Source organism: Salmo salar, chromosome 13 (assembly GCF_965601325.2).
Source record: "Salmo salar chromosome 13, fSalSal1, whole genome shotgun sequence".
Lineage (NCBI taxonomy): Eukaryota > Metazoa > Chordata > Actinopteri > Salmoniformes > Salmonidae > Salmo > Salmo salar.
Window position 1 is genome coordinate 59,330,947 of NC_138303.1, and position 17,602 is coordinate 59,348,548.

Below are 17,602 nucleotides of genomic sequence, written 5' to 3' on the forward strand. Positions count from 1 at the left end.
AACAAGAAACTTGACGGGGGGGCTCCTATATAGAATGCATATGGCAGTGTTAGCCCAACTTCCAAGGTATCAATATCCTATCAAGTGCTTGTTTTAAGACATTAGATCAAAAAATGGAATACTACTATTAGATTTGAAACTAACTCTTAAGTGTTGAGCTAGCAAGCCATTCCTAGGCAAGAGGTCTCTGACTGTTAAGGGTTTACCTTGTCTTATCCTTGCTGTGACCTGTCTATTTTGCAGAGTTCTTCACGGAGCTGGACAAGGTGATGGGCCCTCTGATCTTCAACACCAGCAGCATGACTGAACTGGTGCGCTTCACACGGCAGGGCCTACACTGGTTGCGGCTGGACGCTAAGCTGATTCCCTGAAGGATGCTATAACCCCCCCATCCCCGCTGCCCCTCCATGCACACATGAACTATAACACTGTGTCCATTTTTCTACACCAGCTTGCCAAAAACACTGAGCGATATTGAGCATCTTAGACCTACAACTATCCCACGGGGGAGGAGGATTAAGCTATCTGTACATACTAGCAAATCCACTATTAGTGGTCTTTGTCATATCTTTGGGTTGTGCAAAAGAAAGTCATTGTTCTATTTGGCACAAGGCTTTTGCAGAATTATTTTAGATGAAATACACAGTTATATAGGCTATAAGCACATTATTCACATTTGGCTTTTATTTATATAGAGAATTTTTTTTTTTTTACCAAAGTACTTCCTTCAAACCAAAGGTGCTTTAAAACTAAGGTTTGTCTCTTATCTTTTTTTGTGCCTTGTATCTGATCTACAGGAAACTAGAATATACCATGTGTTGAAATGCAGATCCAGCAAAGTTGGTGGGGATTTAAATGGTTTGATCAAATCAAATGTTTCAAATCAAATTTGGAGACATTTTAAAGAGTTATTTCAGGCTTCCAAACGTGACTTTTTGGAATAGTACTGGACGCTAGCTGTGATCAGTGGGTTGAAGGCAGTCTTAATGGTGTGTGAAGTGACCGAGAGCTTGGTTTGCCTGACAGATATCACTGACGCATGCACACATTACTCTTAACAGTTGCCATTTGAAGGGGAGGTAGCGCACAGATGACCACATTTGGCGTTCGCCTGTGATACATCATTCAATTGATTTTGTTTAAGTTACTTTCATCGTTCTGAAGCACCATTTCCTATTTGTCAATGAGTTCTTCCTATGAAATCTAATTTGACTGTAGTTGGAAGGTTTTTTGTTGTTGATGAATTGCCCAGAGAGATCATTCATTTCTAAACAAGGTGTTATTGTTCTATTTGATTACTTATAGGTTTGTACCGGAAAGGGTTGCTGTATTTTTCTAAGGCGCAGCAGGGTGTGGTTGGTATTGCAAATGTTATCCTTGAAACACAATGTAATTATTTGTATAGTTTCTTCAAAAATTGCCTGGTGAAAGCAGATACTTACTGCAAGGAAGGACATGAATGCACTTGCATTTTAAAACTACAATTCTTTTTATAGGTTATATAGCATACACATTGGTGGTGCTTATTAGCCATACATAGATCGAATTGTAAGTACGTGAGTGTTATATTCCAGTCACAAAGTACATGGCCAATATATATTTTATTTATGTACCAAGCAGTTGCTCTGTTCAAAGTTGTTCACTTTCAGATTGTTAGGCTTGAAATGCAAAGTATTTGTATTGAATATGAAACTGTCATACTTAATTTAATGTTTAAAAGTGGTTCCTGGGTTCTCTACATAGCATAATAGTAATTTGTGTATTACAAAATATAGAAATGTAATCTATGGTCTATATTTATGGTACAGGTTAGATTGAGCTACTATAATGGTAAACTGCCCTAATATTTATGTCATTTTGTATTGTCATTAGTTTTGCAACAAGGCAACAGAAAAGTGAACTTGATGCATAAGTGGTATTGTATGATGAAGGGTTTTTTCCTATTAGCCCATGTATAATATACACATGCTGGAAACACTAGTACCTTTTTCTCATTGGCACCCTGGTCTTTAATTTTGGGAAAACTGTTATTTCTTCTTGCACTCAGAGTAATGGAAGATGTTTTATCTATGCAGGATTTTTAAAGTAAAATCTTTGTAAATCATTTTTTTGGCTTTTAGTTTCAAATCAGGAATTTCCACTTTTTAATTGTTGGCCAAAACCTATTTTGTTTGACACAAATGTCCAATGCTTTTAGCTTATGCTTCATGCTTGTCCACTGATTTACTGGTATACATCTGTTTTTGTAACCAAACATGGATGGCTTAAGCCATTTTATACCTTAAGCTGGAGGCCACTTTTCTCAGATATTTCTCTGTGTGTGTGTTCATGTAGCCATGTCTTCATACACTGGTAAACTTTTAAGTACAGCTGCAAGGCTTGTGTTCCATCCTATTCAGATGTACAAAAGATGATGAGGATAATTTTAACACTTCTCACAAGGCTTTCACTCATATCTATTTGTTTTTTTGCCACTTTAGCTTGTCAACCATTTTTTTTTCTCTCTTTGTTTGGCTTTTACTGAATATTATTTTAAGTGTTTGGAAGATATTGTGTGGGTTGTTTGATACCATATTTCAATGTAAGTATAGTTAGTTATAACTTGAATAAATCCAGGGTAAAATGAAATGTTCTGACCTTCAATAGAAAGACTTAACACTTGCATGTCTCTATTTAAATACAAATATGTACAAATTGTATATAAAATATTTCTTTTAGGGTAAATTTCTACTACAGTTTAACATTTGTATTGAAATTAAGTTGTAAATACAATTTGAGATTATATGCACATTTTCTGAGCTTTTTTCTTCAAAAAATGTTAGATGACACTTGAGTCTCTGAACACTGTATATCAATATGTTTATTAATCATTTTTGTTACTGTATTGTATGCCTTGTCTCCTGCTTCACCAATGTCTGTCATTATCATTGTCATAAGCATTATCATCATTGATGTCTTTAGATCAAGTGCTAATATTATATTTTCTGTATTTGATATGGAGACATTTAAATCCATGCAATGTATATTGTTGATCAGATTGAATGGATGGATGTTGGTGTGAGATGTACAGTTGATCATAAGAAAACCATCTCAGTTTCTACTTCACGTGAGAATGCTCTAGCCCTTTTGAAATTGATCCGAGATGTCTTTTGAGATATTTCTGTATGTTAAGCAGTTGTAGAAGTTTATACAGTATGTTGTACTTATTTTTAACTGTCTCATCAGCATACAAAGTACAGTAGTTTTAATTGGGTTAGTTTTAAACTATTGATAACAGATGTATTATGGATGCAATATTAAGTAAAGGTACTCTTATGAGTTTGTTATTCAAACTTGGAATAACATGTAATTTAAAATCTCTTGTGAAGTATTACTTGTTACTAATGAGATTTCTGAGTCTGTCCTGAATATAATTTGTATTTTGCTGTATTGAGAATAAAATATATATGGTTATGTTTAATTTACCTGTGGTTTCCAATACATTGTACCATTATGTCAATACACTTGGCTGTAGATGTATATAAGAATGTGATTTTTGTTGATTGTGGAAACCTCATTCATTGAACACATCACATTTTAAGACCGAGCTCTTAAATGGCTGCTGGCTTCTCTTAAGAAACCCCACATATCTGGAAATTCCCCCCCTTTATTGCAAAGGCTAGTCATACTGGCCCTTGTACCTGTTGTTCCAAGGCCTGAATTGCCACCCTGTGGACATGAATTGTAATGGCACTATATTGACTGTTTACCTTGGAACCAGTCTTGGAAACATTTTAAAATGCCAAGTGGGGCTTTCTGATCTGCCTGACAACGTCCCCTGGTCATCTGAGGGGAAGTATCCCAAAACCGATCAACAGTAAAAAGAGCTGTATTCTGGAGTGACCATGCATCTGCATGGTTACTTTCTCTGTAAGTGGTGTAACAACATTGTTGGGTCCCCGGCAATAGAGCATGTGCTTAACGATGCTAGACCGTGCATTACTGAAACAAAGTAGTTTGTATAGCTCTAGTATGCAAAGGCTCTTAAAAATGATTAGCTACTTTCAACCCACATTGCACTGCTTGGGGAACATTAACCCTTTTGTGCCAAGGGAATAGACACCGATGTTCAGATTATATGCACACTTATTTCTAAAGGGCTTCCCTATTAAATAAAGGTAATGTCTTACAATTAAAGACAAGAACAGACTGTAGTTGGCCTTTTGTTATGGTGTGTAAGAAACTTAGTTGCTTATTGTACAAACATTCCACAGGCATTTCTTAACCTGTCTGGTGACCTTCAGCTTGTATAACCTAGTTATATGGGTTGGAGATGAATAACATTTAAACTCCCCTTTATGCTTGAATAAATAATTTGAAATAAGATAGGGGTTCAAATCCAAGTCATTCTTAATGACTTGCAATCAATTTCTAAGGGGAGTATTTCATAGAAGGGCTAGTATTCGGAAAGCTCCGCCCACTCATCTGCCCATTGGTTGGGCTGGAATGCTATGCAAGTCTATTACCTTTCAGACTTTTCTTTCCTGTGTGGCCAAGGTAGCCATACGGGAAGCGTATTAGCTGTGTTCTTTCTCAAATGCCATTTGTTAAATATTTTCAATCAGGTGAAAGTTTTTATTCAGTTTGAGTAAAAAATAAGCTTAATCTCACCTGAGCGACGCAAGGATTCGCAGATACTTTCAACGTCGAGCACCCAGGTATGTTTATTATTATGACGTTTAGCAGGTGTATCGGTATCGTACTCTCCACCAACCTGTTACAGTTTCGGTCCTCCTGGCCAGGAATAGTTTAGCCATTTAGGCTACTGACTATAAATCTGTAGGCGAGAGTGGGGTAAATTGAGCCAAAGGGTTCAATTCAGCCACCATGGTTTCTAGGAAACCATACGCAACATTAATCATTTGACCAAATATTTAAGATGAGGTCATCATTTCAAGGAGTCTGTGAAGGAAGAAACCACACGGAGAAAGTGGCAAACAAGTTAGGTTCAAAGAACAAATTTTCACCAAGTCAAATTAATTTATTGTGTTAGAGGGTTCATGATACTTATATCTAAACCAAAGTAGATCATTTTAAATGTGCAATATGCAGAAATCACTCTGCAGTTTCCTGGTTGCAAAAATTTGAATAATTCGCCTAATTTCAGTTTGTGAGAAAACAAGCATAGTGTAGAGAATCATTGTACCATCTAAACCTCTGTCAAATATATTTTCAATAACCAATGATATTGTATTTTCAACTGTTTGAAGCTGGTGTAGAAAACCGAAAGTAAAAGGACCAAAAATTAAACTTCATTATGGAAAGCATAGAAATAGTGCACATAGAACATATCTATCACTTCTTAGACTTGCTTTCATTGAAAATGACAGATCTGTAACTAACATTTCTATGTGAATTTGGTATGGTTGCCCCCAAAATTACATATTGCAGCTATTAGATTGTTCTATAAATCATTTGGGGTCTCTAAGCTTCATTATGAGGTCCTAAACCTAGCGTAAGTGTATCCTTATCATCAAAATGTTTGCCTTGGGTAAGTTGAGCCAATGGCCATGGGGTAAGCCCATGGAAAGTTTAGCAAATTTAAGTGTTTTCTTCCCAGGAATAATTCAAGGCATTATCATTGGAATATGAGGTAACAACAGGTCTTGGCCTATGTTTCAATTATCTATTTTTAAGTACAAGGCGTTTGTTAGGTGTTAAGCCGGTGTTGAATTGTGCTTAAAAGACAAAAAAGCAATTGTGATTGTGTTGAATTGTGTTTGGGAAGTAAAGATAGACATGGTTTTAAAAAGGTAGTGGTAATATTTTATTCAGTACAGAAATGTGTAGGTTAACTTACCCTGTCCCATTGGCTCAACTTAACCCATAAGTTGTGCCAAGAGAATACTTTTTTTGGGACAAGCTGTGTTTTCAAAAGTATAATATTTACATTAATTCTAACTATTTCCAGGGATACACAACATCCTGAAATATATCTAGATACAGCATCTTTGTTAGAAACAATACAATATTTTCCTTGACGGAGTCATGCTTAATGTAAAGAGACCCTATCGTTTGATAATAATGATCAAAATTGCACTTTTTATTGTATCATTGTTTTCAAAATGCTTTATTTACTGAAAATATTTCCCTAACTGTATCTACATAGGTATAATGAAGTATTTTTGCTATTGTGATGTATATTAAATAGTAAAATTACATAACTACATAGTAATTGTAACCATCCAAGTACAACGTTTTGCTTTACACCTAGGCAGTTGACTTAAAGTATTTTCAGATCTGCTAATGTGTCTGCTAATTGGACTGAGATTATAGCCTAATTGATCATGCTAAGGAAGTTGAGGTCGATAATTGATTTCGCAAAGGAATTTCTCAAGAGGCGTATTTGTAAACCATCCCTAAGCAATATATTGATCTCCTTCACTATACCATTTAATAATTCTATGTATTATTAGTGTATAATACATTTATTGTATTTTCATGAGGCTATAACTAATATAATTGAACTATAGTGTAGACTAGTTCTGTAGTGATGGGCCAGTCTATCAACATATCATGTCTCAAATTGAAGGAATGCTGTCACTTTAGATCTGGTTGAATAATGCAAGGAGGGCCTTTTAGGCTAATGACTTTTGTATGTTTAATTTAAAGTGGGAACAAAAATGACACCCATTGTTCTGTGTTGTTTTGGGGGAAACCAGACACTGGGGTTTTGTCCTGTTGCTGAAACTAAATCACTCATGCGTGGTGAACACTGCCTCTCTGTGTCCTGTCCGGTCTGGCACGCTCAGCAGTGGTCAGGACACAACTCTGCACCCACAGGTCTGCCAGGGAATGCGTTTGCATACACACTTGCATTCAACACACACACTCATAGGCGAAACACACGCAGCATACTTCTCGTCCCCCACGCTATCTCTGGCACTTATTTTCTGTCGCATTCTCCCTGACGTTGTCCGTCTCACCACTACATACCTACATTATGCAGCAGCTCATCTTTCAAGTACAGTATTCTGTACTGTTGAGTAGGCCTATCATCTGAAAAGGCTGATCACCCTGGGTCAGTCAGTCAGTATTATGTCACAGTAGACTGCATCTCCTGGAAGTACCTGAGAATTTCCAACTTGTTGGACTTCACAGACTCAGTATGATGTGTTCTGTATTAGGATTCATTAGGGATGTGCATCTTTCCTTTTCAAATGAAATAACATTTTCTTTGTTACATGTGCCAAATACAACAGATGTAGACCTTATTGCGAAGTGCTTACGAGCCCTTAACCAACAATGCAGAGTTTTTAAAAAGTAAATAAGAAAAATGTGCTAAATAAACTAACGGAAAAATAGTAACACAATAAAATAACAATAACGACGCTACAGTATATACAAGGGGCACCGGTACTGAGTCAATGTGCAGGGGTACGGGTTAGTCGAGGTAAATTGAGGTAATATGTACATGTAGGTAGGGGTAAAGTGGGTATGCATAGATAATAAACAGAGTAGCAGCAGCAGCCTGTGAAGGAATGTGAGTGACTGTGTGTGTGTCGGTGTAGTATGTGTGAGTGTGTGTTTAGAGTCCAGTGAGTGTACATCGAACCTGTGCAAAACAGTCAGTGCAAAGAAGAATAAAACAAGGGGGGGTCCGGGTAGCCATTTGGTTAACTGTTCAGCAGTCTTATGGCTTGGGGGTAGAAGCTGTTAAGGAGCCTTTTGGTGCCAGACTTGCCGCTCTCGTACCACTTGCACTGTACGCACTACCTTCTGTAGCGCCTTGTGGTCGAATGTCGAGCAATTGCCATACCAAGCGATGATGCAACCAGTCAAGATGCTCTTGACGGTGCAGCAGTAGAAGTTTTTGAGGACCTGATGTCCCATGCCAAATCTTTTCAGCCTCCTGAGGGGGAATAGGTGTTGTCGTGCCCTCTTCATAATTGTGTTGGTGTGTTTGGACCATGATATGCCCTTAGTGATGTGGACACCAAGGAACTTGGAAGCTCTCAACCCGCTCTCAAGACGATTCGATATGTACCTAGATACATGGGCTCCCTCTAACGTTTGTTGCATAAACACATTCATTTTCCATTCTAAATTCAAATCTGCTCCTGATGGAGCTCATGAGCAGGATCTGTCTGAGCTGACTTCTCTCTCTGTGTGTTTGTGTGTGTGAGTGATGTACATGTCAGTGATGTATGTAGGCACCTGAGCTGAGCCATAAGGGAAACTGGGCATCTACCATCCCACTCTCAGCTAAGGGACCAATGTTTGCTTTTTGTCCCCCCACCTTTGATCTGAATTCACCATCATAGTGTTTGAGCTATTCATGTATCAATATAAATATATATTTTTAAATTAGCTATGACATGGCCAATGAATATATAGGACAACTTTGGATTTCACCCCATCTCAAAATCAAATGGTTTAGACCGTTTGTACATTTTTACAGAGAACTTTTCTATCCTTGTTATGAAATTGTAAACTTTACCCTGTATATCTAAAAATGACCACCACCTGAATATTCAAAATAAAATCAAATGTAGCCTAAGCCCCGATCAGCAGATAGGCTATATATATAGCCAGATGTTTCGTTTCTCAGGCGGTAGCTTAGGCTATTTTATTCCGGTAAAACACAATTTTCAACAGCACATTTGATAACAATAACCTAGCGAATTACATTGGTTGTCACTCACCTAATAAAGCCTAATATTACGCAAGCCATTTTACAAACATTTGACTGCTGAAGGTGACATGTGGCCTAACTCTCATTGGTCAGCACGCAAAGCAGGGCACAGTGCACAGTTTCAGTAGGCTACTGATATTGCCTGGGTTGTTCGGCATGCAAAATGACTTGTTGATCAAAGACTCAACATAGTTGCATGCTTAGTTCAACACTGAAGGAGAAGATGCATCAGTTGTCACACAAGATGAGGTATTTTCTGAAAGTAGAAAGAAAGTAGGCTAATATAAAAAATAAAAACCTTTTAATCAATTTTATGGCTGATTCCTGCTACATTTGGATTGGTTTGGGGTCCCATGGACCGATGCACTCACATCTTACAGGCTGACTACACCGTTCGTGTTGCAAAATAAATTTAGAAGTCTATGTTATACAATTATTGCACCCACACTGCTCGCGTGCGCCAACGAGCGTCTGCGTTGTCAAGGGCTAAAATAGAAGTCAGTTCTATTTCTGACGCAGATCGTGCTGCAAGTCCTGCCTCTCCCATCTCCTCATTGGTTTATAGAAGCAGGTACCCACGTGCTATCTCCTCATTGGTTATACCCACTTGGGTGACTGAAAGACGACCGAGGTCATTGGCGGCAATGCACCTAATTTATGAAAGTTGCCAATCGCAATATAAAGTCAAGAGAATAAAAGGCCTGGAAGGAAGAGAGATGACTAGAAACGATTCGGTTGACCGTTTTATGTGTTAATTAATTGGCGGAGTAGAGGACATTGTGCATTTCAGGTAAAATAACAACTCAATGTTTATATCCCATGACAAATTAGCTAGCAACAGCAAGCTAGTAAGTACAAGCTAACTAGCTAAATTGGCATAAATGTTTAATGCTTTTCGACCTGTCCCCAAATTAATGTAATTGGTTCAGAGTTTGTTTTGATATTTTAACCTACATGTCGTGATCGCGTTTGGTGTGGGGGGACAAAATAAATGTATGCACGATGGCGCACGTGCGCATCCGGTTTGGGTTCCGTGTTAGAGCGTTGTCACGTCTTAGAGCGTTTTCATCTTAGAGCATTTTTTGAGCTCTAATTCAAATCAGAGTTAGATTATTTGTTACATAGTGTCCATGCAAGTAATTTGTTTATTGTCCAAAAATGCTCACATTAAATCCATTTATGATTATCATGGAGCACCACTTGTGTGCAGTGGCGATTTTAGCATGTAAATCTTGGAGAGGCAAAAAAATAAACATTTACATTTACGTAATTTAGCAGACGCTCTTATCCAGAGCGACTTAGAAGGATTACTTAATCCTATCCCAGGTATTCCTTAAAGAGGTGGGGTTTCAGGTGTCTCCGGAAGGTGGTGATTGACTCCGCTGTCCTGGCGTCGTGAGGGAGCTTGTTCCACCATTGGGGTGCCAGAGCAGCGAACAGTTTTGACTGGGCTGAGCGGGAACTGTGCTTCCGCAGAGGTAGGGAGGCGAGCAGGCCAGAGGTGGATGAACGCAGTGCCCTTCTTTGGGTGTAGGGACTGATCAGAGCCTGAAGGTACGGAGGTGCCATTCCCCTCACAGCTCCGTAGGCAAGCACCATGGTCTTGTAGCAGATGCGAGCTTCAACTGGAAGCCAGTGGAGTGTGCGAAGGAGCGGGGTGACGTGAGAGAACGTTGGAAGGTTGAACACCAGACGGGCTGCGGCGTTCTGGATGAGTTGTAGGGGTTTGATGGCACAGGCAGGGAGCCCCGCCAACACCGAGTTGCAGTAATCCAGACGGGAGATGACAAGTGCCTGGATTAGGACCTGCGCCGCTTCCTGTGTGAGGCAGGGTCGTACTCTGCGAATGTTGTAGAGCATGAACCTGCAGGATCGGGTCACCGCCTTGATGTTAGCGGAGAACGACAGGGTGTTGTCCAGGGTCACGCCAAGGCTCTTAGCACTCTGGGAGGAGGACACAATGGAGTTGTCAACCGTGATGGCGAGATCATGGAACGGGCAGTCCTTCCCCGGGAGGAAGAGCAGCTCCGTCTTGCCGAGGTTCAGCTTGAGGTGGTGATCCGTCATCCACACTGATATGTCTGCCAGACATGCAGAGATTCGATTCACCACCTGGTTATCAGAAGGGGCAAAGGAGAAGATTAATTGTGTGTCGTCTGCGTTGCAATGATAGGAGAGACCATGTGACCAAAGTGGGATGCATGCCAGCAAAGACACTACACTACACAACACTAACAATACATTAATTGCACTATAACGGTGACGAATGGTGCCCACAAACTGTTAGGGCCTACATAAAGCTGTCCCAACAGCAGCCCAAACATCTAACCACTGCTACACCTGGCTATCAGCGGAGCCTTGTCTGGCAGCGAAACCGTTCATTCAGCCTCATTTACTGCCTTTTAAAAAAACATGGCTGACTTGCTTAAACAAATGTGGTTTCTAATGACAATTTAGATCTACAAACTATGGCGTAAGGGGACGACAAGCGGATAAGATTTCGATTAAGACATTAATGAGCGAGCTAGGACGGATGTAGTCAATATAACTATTTGTTTAGCACTTTTAAAATGTACACCTAAAGAATTCAGAACATGGGCCACTCTTACAGTGTTCTACCTCTACACCAAGTCAGAACCGTAGGATAAATAAAGGGGGCATATATCAGACAATGAAAGCTCTTACAATATTCAATGATTACATTTATCTAAAAAAGGTTATAGACTACATGTGCACCACCAAGTCAGAACAGTAGGTGAAATTAAGAGGGGAAAATAGACCAAATTATTAGCGTGAGGCACATGGGCTACTAACATCTTACTACACAACATACACGTATGTATACTGTAGCTAAGAAAGTAATACTATCTCCCTGACATATTACATAATTTATGCAGCAGCATACATTACATTTTTGGACTCACCTTGTTGTGCTGTGCTCACTTGGACAGGTGGTCCTTCGTGGGCAAATTTTGTCATCATAGTCTGGCATTCTCTGGATTGATGGTGCTTTCAAAACAACTGGGAACTCGGAAAAAAGCATGGTCGAATCATGATGACGTCATTGATCTTCAGGTCGTAGCTCTAGAAAGAGGCTGGATTTACAATTCCAAGTTGGATGATCATTCAAAGCGTATTTTCCCAGTCAGAGGTCATTTATTCCTGAATTCCCAGTTAACTTGACTGCAGTGAGTTCAAGACTTCTCAGTTCCGAGTTAAGTTGTTTTGAGGGTTGCACAAATCATGTTTAGTTGACAGCACGGCCAATGTTGAATGTTTATCATTTTAAACTTGGTAAATAGCCCCTTATTCTGAAATTTGGGACCACACAGGCACTCCACTGAATAGCAAGCTAGTGATTGCGTTGCAATGCATCCAGTTAACCACTGTCACTGATTCCTTCCAAACCATTCATTGTGGAATTTGCAATTTCCAAATGACTGTGTAATGTTTATGTCCAATGGCCGATGAGCACCAATATGTTTTATCTATAATTTATCTTAATTATTTCTCTTCATATGACAAGGATTAAAAAGGATTGGCCAATAGATTTTCGACTTGATTCATGATGATGACTGCTAGCTAAGATTTTGCATGTATGTTGACATGATCCGTTCAATCAAAGCTACTGCATATATAACGTGATTTGACATAATTTTATCTGTGGCCAATGACCTTAAGCCTTCTTGGATGGGCACTTCTAATGTAACTCTATGGCAGCACCAAAGGGGCTTGAATTTTCTAGCTCTACCCTTAGACTTGGCGGTGACGTCATGTCCCCATGAGTGACAGAACATTGAGCCAATCACGGCGCAATGCTCCATATTGTTTGCTGGCATGCCCCACCACCACAGAACGCACTGAGCTTGGCTGAAACACCTGCATTTTGGAGCTGCCTTACTCAAGAAAACAAAAAAGAGACCATGTTTGTATGCAGCTTTATTAACTCATGTATATATATATTTTTTAATTGTTTGCAAACTGAAATGTGATATGTATTAATGCAAAAAGAACATGCAAAACAGGCAAGCCCACAAATGTTTTGATTTATTATTTTGTGTGTCCCAATCTTCATATTACTTTTGCTTTGGTCTTCCAACAACATGCTGGAGGAAATAGCTGCTCTAACTGCTTCGTGAATAGGCTATGTCCCCAATCCGATAATCTGCGTCGGATGCGCGCATAAATACGCTGCTACTCACAGAATGTTTCAGACATATCAAGTTATGATGTTGTGTGCATTTCATCAAATGTGTGACTCTTGGTTTTCTCCTGTGTTTGGTCTGGACTGCCTTCTTACCTGAAGCGAACCGCACCACTGTACAAATTGAATCGGACCGAGACCACCCTTTTTGAGCAAACCACAGTGTGTTGTTTAGTGCGGATAGTGTTCACACCAATCCAAGCGAACCGAACTAAGGGGGTAAACGCACCAGAGTTTGGAAAAACTGCACCAAACCAATTTGGTGTGAAAACCTCCCTAAACCATCCTTCTGCTGCCAAATCCACTACACAATTTGCAGCCAAACCAGTAAGTCATGGCAAATGCCACGGCAAATGCCCCAACAAAAGTCACTAAACCAACATAATTAGATGTACAAACACTGAGCGTCGCCTGGAGTACTTTTCCACTGTTGAACAGGGACCAGCCTCCATGTAAAATAGATCAGCTATTGTTCTGCAGGCCATAACAGCAGAGGCACGATTCATTTCAGTGCATCAAGAGTTCGTATTTCATCATCCGACATCAGTTTACCTATAACAGTTTACCTATAACACATGGCTCTACTCAAATTGTATAACCTACTCTAACCCTTCCCATTGTCCCTCTGTGAAAGAGTTAATGAAGTCACCGACACACATCTGTCACCGCTATCTTCTCCTATTAACTCATGACAGGGTGCAGTGTGCAATCAGAATGACAGGAAACAGAAAACAAACAGAATGGTTAACAATGGACACTGTCGTTTGGTTATCCAGGCTGTGGTGCATGCGAGTTACAGTTCGAGGGAGCAAAGATCAGCTATTGGCAATAGAGAGGAATGTAGATGGCTGCTTGTCTGTTAATCCTGTCCCATGTATAATGGCCCAGGGTCCAGGGCTTTGATGACACGGCTGACACAATATTGATGTACTCATGGTATCACCTGACTGGCATAAGGAGGAAAACAAAAGATAAGACAGTTTCAATAGTCCATTGGCAGAATTGTTTATGACAGTTGTTAAGAGTGCTCCTAGAATTGGAAGTGGGATTTTTATTCATTTACATTTGAGTCTTTTAGCAGACGCTGTTATCAATATCTCATGTCTCATTCGCAGTCAGTCGATTTGGGATGAACTCCTAAAACGATAGGTGAATAAATGTATTTGTAACTGATATCCTGAATCCTCTCACTTTCATGACCCATCACTGCAGGAATATGACAGACCCTAACAGTAGCTCCTGCTGATTGGCTTTGACAAGGTGCAGTATGGGGGGGATCCCTCCAGAGTGCCGTGTCGAGTGTATCTCCCTGAGAGAGATTGGGACTGACAGAGGCCCGCTGGAGGAGACCAGAATGTCTGACATTCCATACACACTTGGCTGTGCGCATTAAGGCTTACTCCTGGGAGACGGGAGAAAGTCTGCCACCACCTACAGTGCTCAGGCAGCACTGTGCTGCTCGAAAGGGTCAGTGTCTCATTGAAGAACCCCCCCCCCCCCCTTTCTCTTCTCTCCTTTCCCCACCTTTAAGTTCCTCTTTGCAGTTGCAGTAGGGCCCAGGCCCTCATCCGGAGGAAAGCCATTGTATCTAGACCTGGCAATCAGTCAGTGACTGTGAGTTATTGTCTGATCCCTTTTGTGAGAGAAATAAAAAAGGGTTCTTAGGTCTTGTTGAATAGATCTAGATGGAGGAAACAAAGTTATCAGTGGTCAATACGAGACCTGGGGTGATGGACATGGGTCTATTTAGTGTATTGTGTACCCAAAGGACCCTCCGTGATCTGCATGGTCAAGCTTCTTGTGTGTCCACAGTGAAGGTCTGTATCTCATTTCACTGCTATGCAGCCCTCCTAGGACCTTGCTAATGGAGCCTGTAAAGCCTTCAACTGCCTCACTAACAGGTTCTACTCTTTGCCCACAACTAAACCAACTGAAATGGTCCGGACTTTGTTGATTTTTTTCTCCCTTTTACTACAAAGCCCATGTCTCAGCCATTGTAATGTATTGAGAGGGCCGTGAGGTGTGAGCCAGAGTACTTCCCTACATGCTGGCAGTGGGGCCGCCAGGGGGAAGGTAAGTTTTCATAGGCTGTGATGAAAAGGCGTCCCTGAAGGCCTGTCACCAGGACTTTTGATAACTGAGGCTGAAATAATATGGTTGTCATATTAGCTCATAAAAGAGGCCTATTCTCTCTTTCCCTATTTTTTTTTTTCTAAACTCATCACTTTCTTCTCTGTTTTTCTCGCCTCTCTCTTGTGCTTTCTTTCATTCATTCCAAGTTACAAAGTTCAGGCAGTGTTGCACTGTGGCAATGCTGCAGGGTGAAGTTTAATCTCTGTGTGTTTTGTTTCCTAGCCTTCTCCCTCTAATTGGCTCCGCTCTGTATGAAGGAAATTGCTCTAATGGCCTTTGTGATCAGCCAAAATTAGCCACGCAAGGAGACTGCACACAATGGAGATTACAAATCACTTGACTCCTCAGAATGGTTATTCCGTTTATGTATTTTTTAAAGCAGCCATTATGTGGCTTGCAAGAATTTAATTTAATCATGTGATGGTTTTACAATGGGAATCAATTGAGAATTTAGGACTATGGTTGGAGGTGGAACTATAATTAAAGGGACAACGTTTACATTCTTTCAGGCCTCTGATTTGCTTTATCGCTATGGAATAAGTACTGTTGAAACAGAAGCCAACTGAGAGCATCAGAATCCCTGCTTATAGGCCTGGTCACAGACCCGTGACGAGTCGCTGACATTAGCAGGAATTCTGCTTCTGAAGCAAAGCAGACTGACAATGTAAAAACAGCCTATCAATATGTTTAGCGGTAGGGTTCATTAAAGTTGACCCCATTTTTGTCATCCGTTAGTGATCCATTATCAGAGGAGTTTCAGCCATAATTGGGCCGAGGGGAAGTACTTTTGAACGGTCCTCTTTTTTTCCTGGTTGCTGCCTTGTTTTGCAATTCAAATCTGATGCAACGCTAGGCAAATTATGCTGACCTGCCGCTGTGAACAGGTCAGTGTGACAGGTTGCCTTATTGTGTATTCATGTTCAAAAGCATTATTCATTCATACATTTAAAGGAGAGATTCCGTATCCTCTGGCCCAGTTAAGCAACATATCGGTAATGTCCCATTTTCTCTTGACTCCTTTTTCTGTTTTGACTGGACATTACTTCAGCAGCATGTATCCATGCATGTCCCTCTGTATTTTTTCATTGACTTTGAACATGCTAGCTAAGCATTGTCCCACACCACACACAGAGTACATGAGGTAATGTGTTTAGTTGCTCAGATAAGTAGGGAACGCAGTCAGCAGATGTTGATGATAATTCAAAAATGATTCATAGCCCTCTGTCGGAACTATGGGACTGTAAGAAAACACACTGTGTTGTACAGTATCATATTTGGCGTAGTTCCCTAGGGATTTCTCTCTAATTCTGTAAGAAAAGCCATGCATTTTGGTCAGGTGTGTTTTGATCGTTTGAGCCAACTAACTCAGCCTGAATCAGAATGGAACTGAGAGGAATTCACTTGTTTTATTTGGTGGTGCCCATAAAATTGATCAGAACTTCAGAATTAGGAGAGCCCACTCGAAATGTGATGTGCTGTACTCGTATAGTATATTGTTCCAAACAATATGTCTTAAAAATGTACAAAATAAAAAGGGTACTTTTTAAGATGTTAATATGTTTTATGTTGAATAAATTAGGATTGTTTACATATTTGACATTTATATCTAAAAGCATAATTGAGAAATACTTAATCAAAGCTGGCATATTTATGACATTTTGGCCTTACTCAGGCCTCCTTTAAGACTCCGGAATGTTTCATCTGTAGGTGCTACAAAGCAAAACAAAAAGTCATATGAAGCTTTATCAAAATTATATCAAAGTTCCAGAGTGGGGTCAATGCTAGTTTTAAAGTTATTGCCCATTTTATACAGAGAAATTGGCATATTAGGCAATGTAACCAATCACAGCACTCCTTTTACATATGACAACATGTTTTGCTTTGTAGCATCTACAGATAACACTATCAGGCCTGGGTAAGGCCAAAATGTCATAAATATGCCAAATGTAATTATTATAAATGATTTCTCAATTATGCTTTTAGATAGAAATATATGTCAACAATCCTTCCTTCAAAGGACTATTCCATTTTGTGATAATGCCCCAAATCATGTTTTTTTTTGTTGCCTGGGTTTCGTGAGGTAACACTCCACAGGGGCTATTGGGAATGGCACTATTTGGGATCCAATCTCTGATTTTTTTTTTAAGCCTCTCAGTAATCGGACGGCGTCAGGGGCAGTCATTAATTTCTCACTTCTTCCCTTGTATAGTTTTATTTGAGTGAATCTGGCCTTAGCCCTCAGGTCTGTCCGAACCTGTTTTCCTATCTAAAAGGTAGAGCGGGGAATGTTTGGAACCCAAGCCAGTATTTGTATTCCCATCTACCAGTGGAGATAAGATGCTAGATAGAGACGTTACGTAATACAACCTGTGCCAGTAGAGCCTATTTGCTTTACCTGAATCAACCTTATCAAGCACATTCCTTTCCTTCTGTACAGTAATTGCCACTGTGCCAGTGCTCCTGAGTAAAGTGTCCGTGATACGGCTTGGGTGAGAGTGCCATGTTGGCATGAATGCAGTAATGCACATTACATTCCACGCTAACGAAAAACACCATGCCTGACAACCACCATACTGGAGGTTTGGGTTTCC

At 40.0% G+C, this 17,602-nt stretch overlaps 2 protein-coding genes across 7 annotated transcripts in view; both read left to right on the forward strand.

Annotated features, from left to right (window-relative positions):
- Positions 1-3,460, forward strand: part of aff4 (ALF transcription elongation factor 4) — a 36,614-nt gene extending 33,154 nt beyond the window's left edge. For all 5 annotated transcript variants that reach the window (XM_082960232.1, XM_014136799.3, XM_014136798.3 and 2 more), the window contains one exon: positions 244-3,460. In XM_082960232.1, the coding sequence (XP_082816358.1) occupies positions 244-371 (128 nt within the window). In that variant the 3' untranslated portion in view covers positions 372-3,460. The remainder of the gene's footprint in view (positions 1-243) is intronic.
- Positions 3,461-4,517: 1,057 nt separating this feature from the next.
- The window catches only part of shroom1 (shroom family member 1), a 45,863-nt gene continuing 32,778 nt past the window's right edge, over positions 4,518-17,602 (forward strand). For both annotated transcript variants that reach the window (XM_014136803.3, XM_082960233.1), the window contains exon 1: positions 4,518-4,697. The gene's annotated coding sequence lies outside the window, so the exon portion shown is untranslated. The remainder of the gene's footprint in view (positions 4,698-17,602) is intronic.